At 38.5% G+C, this 7,876-nt stretch overlaps 2 protein-coding genes across 5 annotated transcripts in view; one reads left to right on the forward strand and one right to left on the reverse strand.

Moving 5' to 3' along the window:
* Positions 1 to 7,876, reverse strand: part of LOC102580611 (uncharacterized) — a 36,027-nt gene that overhangs the window by 19,506 nt on the left and 8,645 nt on the right. For all 3 annotated transcript variants that reach the window (XM_006346864.2, XM_006346865.2, XM_006346863.2), the window contains exon 3: positions 1,417 to 1,479. In XM_006346864.2, the coding sequence (XP_006346926.1) occupies positions 1,417 to 1,479 (63 nt within the window). The remainder of the gene's footprint in view (positions 1 to 1,416; positions 1,480 to 7,876) is intronic.
* LOC107060579 (uncharacterized) lies at positions 4,032 to 5,707 on the forward strand. 2 transcript variants are annotated; one of them, XM_015308602.1, is made up of 2 exons: positions 4,032 to 4,666; positions 4,697 to 5,707. In XM_015308602.1, the coding sequence occupies exons 1-2, from the start codon at positions 4,228 to 4,230 to the stop codon at positions 5,080 to 5,082; spliced, it is 825 nt and encodes a 274-aa protein (XP_015164088.1). In that variant the 5' UTR covers positions 4,032 to 4,227; the 3' UTR covers positions 5,083 to 5,707. The 2 variants fall into 2 exon arrangements, with proteins under 2 accessions (XP_015164088.1, XP_015164087.1); XM_015308601.1 differs by having other exon boundaries at positions 4,032 to 4,659; positions 4,690 to 5,707.

The following is a 7,876-nucleotide window of genomic DNA, read 5'->3' on the forward strand; positions in this document are numbered from 1 at the left end:
ACATTTTAACAAGGGAAAAGGGTCAAACTTACCCTCAATTATTGAAAATAGAACTACTATACCCTACGTTTGGTTTTGGTAACATAAATACCCTATCCGTTTAGTTTATTGGCTCAGTTATGCCCTAAAACCTAACAAACTTCCATGTGTGATTTTAATCCAATGAAGAAACTTTCCATGCTGATGTGGCCACCCATAATCAATGGGGAGGAATGTTTATATTTTAGTAAAATGCCACATGGAACCAAATAAGAAGATTTCAGAATGGTTGGTTAAGGTTACGTCTGGAACTTTGTTTGGGACAGGAGTAATGCTTGTTGCAACCAGGTTAGGTGCCGATATAGGGATAATTGGAACTGGCCTTGGAGCTATTGGCAGTGGCCTAAGTAATTCTGGAAAACTTATGAGAAAAAAATTGACAATTGACATTCCAATAGTTCAAAGAAGAGTGGTTTCCTCAAGATGTACTTGCAAGTACTGATTAGTTATGTGAACTAATCGACACATAAAATGTGCTATTAACGTCAATTTTACAATATCACGACCACTATGCCTCAATCTCAAGCAAGTTGAGCGCTGAAGCCATTCAGAGTTGGGAAGAAGCTGGAATGCAGTCTAAGAGCAGAGAGAGATGGAGAATTGTCCCTGCTAGCATTTGGTGGGCAATATGGAAGGAGAGGAATTCCAGATTTTTTGATAGTATAGAAAACAGTCTTGCAAAAAGTCAAGCTTAATTGCTTGTTGCTACAATGTTTTTGGTGTAATCAATTTTACTCCAATGAAACTATCTCACTAATTGTTGTACTAGACTCGATTTAGGATCAGATAGCTGGATTTGATGATCTTATTGTAAAAATGGTTCAGCACTGCCTATGTACTGTTGTAGAAATATACAAAGTTACCTGTTTCAAAAAAAAAATCTGGTCACAAGCTTAAATTTATAGTCTCGGAATTGTTGGTACAACCATGTATGCCTGACTGTATAATCATACTACCTTCTGCATTTTCACAGTTGAAGAATTATTCAACCTAGAGTGAAGCTAGATGGTCCACCTAATGAACTGCTACCTTAAAGTAAAAGTACGTTATATCACCCGTTATCCCCCTACGATCAAATATAGGTGTGGAACATAGATAATGTCATCAAGCATGTGCAAGTCTAGAAAAGGGCATATATTTGCCAACCATCACACCTACATATATAATAATGTAGAAGTGATACAAAAGAAATGATTTGCATTAGCAGTAACAAACAAAAAAATGGATTCTGGTGAAAGCTACAAGCAAAAGGGCAAAAGAAGATAATAGATGGTCAAAACAATGATATTCAGAATGTACAATGCTCCGGAACCATAAGATGTAAAGTAGAAGACAACTTTGGACTATGAGGTAACAACCGATATGAATTTTACTTACATATTTTTCAACTTCTAGAATCTTCTTTTGAAGTTCTGTTCTTAATCGATTATTCTCATCAACCTGTTAAAGAAAAAATACATATAGGATCAGCAGACAATCTCTTCTTCTTTTTTCATAATTTATAAGGTAAATTATTTTATAAATGATGGGAAAATCACATACAAGCCAAGTGGTATACTAAAAAACAGAGAACCTACAACAAAATAAGGTTCTCTACACAAGAGCACCAATCCTCTATTCACGTAGATAGGTGCACCAAAAAGAATTTAGAAATAAGAGAGTATTTTGCAACTAAAAAGAATCTAGCAACTTCTTCAGATGCTCTCATGTTTCTCTCTCCAAAGAACCCACATAATGGTTGATGGAGCGACATCCAAACCGCCGTCTTCTCTTCCTCCTCCCGAAGGCCTAACCATACAACACCTCCTTCAATATTACACGGCACCAGCACCACCCATATTATCCCAAACCAATTTAGGACCAGCGACCATAACAATGTAGCGAGGTGGCAATGCAACAAGAGATGATCTTCTCCCAAACATCTACACAATACACATGTAGCACCATCTAACATAGGTAATCCTCCCCTTCCTTAAGCTCGTTGTTGTCAAGATCATTCCCCTTGAAGCCAACCACGTGAAGAAACAAACCTTCCTAGGCGCCTTAGGAATCAAATAGACTGGTAAGCAAAATCTGATTCTCCTCTCACTAGCAGGCACAGAAAATATGATTTGACTTGACTGTGTTGAAATGTGTGACCATCTCATCTAAAAGTTTAAGTTGTTAAAGAGAGCGCACTTTTATTGTTAATTGTATTGTCAACACGCCCCCACACGTGGGGGCCTAATTTTTTTCATGGGCCAAACACGTGAAAATTCATTTTGATACGGGTGGCGGTGAGATTCGAACTCAAGACCTCTACCTGATCTAATACCATGTTGAAGAGTGTGATCATCTCATCTAAAAGCTTAAACTGTTAGAGAGAGCATACTTTTATTACTTAATTGCATTCTCAACAGACGGTAAATATGTCATTCCTACTTTCACGCCATCTCGACAAATCAGAAATGTAATATGGTGCATTTTGCCTATATAATAGATCAACCAAACTTTGAATTTTTTCCATCTCCCAATTGAATTATCTGTTGCTATTATGTTTTTGTTGTAAGCAAATAAATTCATATGATACTCTAGTGCTACTATCATTGATGTTATAGACTCGATGTAAACGTACATCAGTATAGCTATAGGATTACATCTGTACATATGGTTTCAGTAAAACTCATGTACTGTTTTGTCCACTTATATAAATATATACAATAGTTACCAATTTCAAATAAAAAGTTGTATGTTTCCATAACCATTGAAACTAGGGGTGGGCGTTTGGTTCTTCAGTTCGGTTTTATCAAATTTTGGTTCGGTGTTTGGTTTTGAAAAAGTGTGCACCAAATAACAAACCATAATATTTCGGTTCAGTTTGGTTCGGTGTTTTTAAAAAGGTTTTTCGGTGCAAATAAAAAATAAAATGAAAATAATCAGCAGTGCAGCATTGCAAAGCCACCTGATGAGCGATGGTTGCTGCTTGCTCCAAAGTTTTCTTTTGTTTTGAAATTGGGTCATGGGTGGATCAAAAAATTAATATGTTTTTGGGGTTAAAATTTAAAATATATAATTAATAAAATTAAAATATAATTTTAAATTTAGTTAATAAAATTTCGGTTTTTCGGTGCACCTTTTTTGACCGATATTTATGCCCACCCTAATTGAAACCCCTTTGTGAAAATTATCAAAACTTCCTCAACTCTTATACAATGTTATCAAACGATCAAACCATAGTCCATGTTCCCTTAATAAATAAATGTTTATGATTATATACTATTACAAGCTTCCAAATACAAATATAATTACAAGATTACGTGCACTCATGAAAAAAAAACACTCCCAGACACAGTTCCCAATACTCTTTCTCTCTCCTACTTCTTAGGAGAGAGGAACCCATCTTTTCCGGCATCCTCCACCGGAATCACCCTTTTTTTTAATAGCCAACAATAATCACCCACTATGATTATTGATAAATCACCCACTAGTAGGATGGAGGAAAATCGAATCTATTTCAATGCTGGTTTCAAGTCTTTTGATATCACCAGATGGGAAACTGAGAAAGCTGAATGGTACGAATGGGTAGAGAGAAGCAGAAGGATGATGCACAGATCGTCCATGAGTAGAATGGTGTTGGAATGGATCTGTCTCTGTCTAAGAGAAGCATCCAAAGAGAAAAAGAAGGAGATAAGGAGGTGGAAATTAGCTGAGAAAGAGGCAGTGCATTTTTGCACGAGAAAACATAATATACATGGGAGGTTCATAAGCATCATAACAATATATAGAGGGGGAAGGTCAGGCCTAATTATTCCTGAGTTAGCATCGAATGCGGGGTGGTTGGATGTTGCATTGAAGATTGACAGATTCATTAAATGCAAGAAGGGAAAGGAGAAAATACCCAATACAAGGGTGGTTGCTGATTATCTATATGCTAATGCTATACGAGATAGTAAATGGCAATCCAGGAACCTACGCAGTGCAGAGGTCAAAAGCATTATGGGTAAGATGGAAGTTCTAGATAAAATAAGTACCCAGGAGGGTGATCTGTTATCTAGATGCTTAGTTGGGTATTGCAGTGAGAAGCCCAAGGAGAGGACAACTTTAGCAGACATAAGAAGATGGTCATCAACTAGTTGGAAGAAAGCCTTTGGAATCAACATTTACGAACTGAATGATGAGAAGTTTTTGTTTGAGTTCCCAAACAGAAACATGGCAGAACAAACCATTAATGAGCAGTGGCGTTGGAAGTCTTGTAATTTTAATCTGGAATGGTGGAAACCAACAACAGGTTGTACTCCTAAATATGCACTTGTTAAAGAAACATGGATTAGGGTTGTGGGGATCCCCCTACATCTTTGGTCAAAGAAGGTTTTCCAAGAGATAGGAGAAATCTGTGGAGGCTGGTTGGCTACAGAAGAGGAAACAGAGCTAAAAAATCATATGAAGTGGGCTAGGATCCTGGTAGCTAACGATGGTAGCAGTATCCCAAGAGAGGTGGAGGTCTCGCGCAAAGGCACTAAATTCCACCTTCCAATCTGGCCGGAATACTTGCCAAGATTTGAATCATCGCCGGAAAATGATAAGGGGGAAGATGAAACCTATTATCCAGTTCAGAAGTCTACCCAAAGGATTTTAGAGGAGGTCGTAGGTACCCAAGGGATTTTAGAGGAGGTCGTAGGTGATGATGCAAGGAGATCCCATCAAACTAGGGATTTGCTACTCTCTCAGCACGTGACAACGTCAGAGAAAGTTAAATCTAAAGCATGTGAGGGGCACGTGAGTTTTTTAAATGAGACTCTGGAGGTGGATCACCAAGTTGGGCCTAATTCCAAGTTACAGATTGAAGGCCCAGATGTGGCAGGCCTGGTAATTGCTAATAATTTTCAAGAGGACATAACGGTAGTCCAGAGCACCTTTGACTTTATCGAAGACATAACAGCTCAAGTGGCCATGAACGACAATTCTCAGTTACCCGAGAAGAGAAGTTCGCACGCGACGGTAGCGGAGAAATCAATTGAGTTAATGGGGGGAAAAGGAGTCGCAGATAGTGGGAGAAGAGGCTGATAGTCAACTGGAAAGGAATTTTGATGTGGGTGGGGATGATCGAATCAACATTGGGGTTACTACTCGAAATTCTGAAACAGAGTTAGTCAACTGGGAGGTTGATGATGTAGAGCCTCTAATGGTGCAGCAACAACTCATAACTCGGGGCAAGGAAAAAGAAGCATCTAATTGGGTGCAGCAAAATCTCATTAAATTGGGGAAAATTTTTGGGATTGATTTCCAAGGTCATGAAGAGGAAGCCACAGAACTTCTGATGCAAATAGACAGTTGCAGACAAGCAAGAAAACTGGAATCGTGCAGTGAAATTAAAAAAACTAAGACTAAAAAGGTGTACAAGAATTAAAAAACTTGGTATGTTTTGATGTCAAATTTAAAAGTACAGGGAACAGAGGAAAGGGGAGGAGTGCAAGTGCTAGTACTTGATGAATTTTAAACTAGTATCTTGGAATGTTAGGGGACTTAATAATTTAGAGAAGAGGAGGCTAGTAAATAGCATGATATGGGGGTGGAAGGCAGACATCATATACCTTCAAGAAACAAAACTGGAAGGCAATGTCGTAGATTAACCAAGCAGGTCTGGGGAGGAAGGTGGATCAGACAAGCATATCTGGAATCCAGTGGGACAAGAGGGGAGATCTTGATGACGTGGGATGACTGATGAGAGAGCTTGGAAGGGGGAAATCTTAGAAATAGGGGCATACTCCATCACATGTAAATTTGAATCTCAACTCCAAGATTTTAAATGCCACATCACAGGAGTGTATGCCCCAAACTGTTACAAGGAAAGAAGAATAGTGTGGGAAGAGGTGAGTGCAGTCAGAGGACTAATGGAAGGACCATGGGCTATTTGTGGTGATTTTAATGTAACAAGACACATATCTGAGAAGAAGAAGTGTACAGTAAGAACAAGGGGTGCTGATCTAGAAGCTGAGAGGGAAGACAGAATCCTTACTAATGAGGAGTCTGCCAAAAAATCTGAATTGATGTTGAAATATGAAGAGTTGATAAAAAAGGAGGAGATCTCCTGGAGACAAAAATCAAGGGCTCTATGGCTGAAGGAAGGTGATAAGAATACTAAATTCTTTCACAAGATAGCAAATGCACATAGGAGATACAACAACATTGATCAGCTTATGATACATGGAGAACTGAATCAAGAGCCAAGCAGAATTAAAGGGGAAATTGTTGAAAATAAAAGGTTGTATAAGGAATCATCTCAGTGGAGACCTGAGTACATAAATGTGCAATGTCCTGTCCTAACAGAAGAAGATAATCAAGCTCTACAAAGCAACTTTGAGGAAAGTGAAGTGCTGAGATGTCTGAAGTTATGTGCTGTTGACAAAGCAGCAGGTCCAGATGGTTTTACTATGGGGTTTTTTATTAAATGTTGGGATGTGGTAAAGCAAGACATCATGGACACCTTTCAAAACTTCTATGAACATGAAGTTTTTGAGAAGAGTTTCAATGCAACTTTTATAGCTCTTATACCCAAAAAGAAAGGTGCCAAGGAGTTGCAGGACTTCAGGCCAATTAGTCTAATTGGTAGCATCTACAAACTTATCTCCAAAGTTCTTACTGAGAGGCTGAAAAGGGTGGTGGACAAGTTGGTAGACTCACAACAAATGGCTTTTGTTAAAGGGAGACAAATAATGGATGCAGTTTTGATTGCAAATGAAGCAGTTGACTCCAGAAATAGAAGCCAGGTGTCCTTTGTAAGTTGGATATAGAGAAAGCTTATGACCATGTTAACTGGAAATACTTAATGAAGATGTTGAACCTGATAGGTTTTGGGCAGAAATGGTTGAACTGGATAAAGTTTTGCATATCAACTGTAAGATTCTCAGTACTCATCAATGGTAACCCTGCAGGTTTCTTTCAAACCCAAAGGGGTCTCAGACAAGGGGATCCCTTGTCACCTTTTTTATTCCTGATCACTATGGAGGGTTTAAACAACATGATGAAAGTTGAGGAAAGTGAAGTGTTGAGATGTCTGAAGTTATGTGCTGTTGACAAAGCAGCAGGTCCAGATGGTTTTACTATGGGGTTTTTTATTAAATGTTGGGATGTGGTAAAGCAAGACATCATGGACACCTTTCAAAACTTCTATGAACATGAAGTTTTTGAGAAGAGTTTCAATGCAACTTTTATAGCTCTTATAAGCAAAAAGAAAGGTGCCAAGGAGTTGCAGGACTTCAGGCCAATTAGTCTAATTGGTAGCATCTACAAACTTATCTCCAAAGTTCTAACTGAGAGGCTGAAAAGGGTGGTGGACAAGTTGGTAGACTCACAACAAATGGCTTTTGTTAAAGGGAGACAAATAATGGATGCAGTTTTGATTGCAAATGAAGCAGTTGACTCCAGAAATAACCAAAAGAAGCCAGGTGTCCTTTGTAAGTTGGATATAGAGAAAGCTTATGACCATGTTAACTGGAAATACTTAATGAAGATGTTGAACCTGATAGGTTTTGGGCAGAAATGGTTGAACTGGATAAAGTTTTGCATATCAACTGTAAGATTCTCAGTACTCATCAATGGTAACCCTGCAGGTTTCTTTCAAACCCAAAGGGGTCTCAGACAAGGGGATCCCTTGTCACCTTTTTTATTCCTGATCACTATGGAGGGTTTAAACAACATGATAAAAGCTGCTAACTTGAGAGGATGGATAAGGGGTTTTGATGTGGCCAGAGAAGGTACTGAGAGACTAGAAGTCACACACTTGCAATATGCAGATGATACCTTGATTTTCTGCGATGCTGAGGAAGAACAACTGAAGTATCTAAGAGTGATTCTGGTC

The sequence above is a fragment of the Solanum tuberosum genome, unplaced genomic scaffold, assembly GCF_000226075.1.
Source record: "Solanum tuberosum cultivar DM 1-3 516 R44 unplaced genomic scaffold, SolTub_3.0 scf00085, whole genome shotgun sequence".
Lineage (NCBI taxonomy): Eukaryota > Viridiplantae > Streptophyta > Magnoliopsida > Solanales > Solanaceae > Solanum > Solanum tuberosum.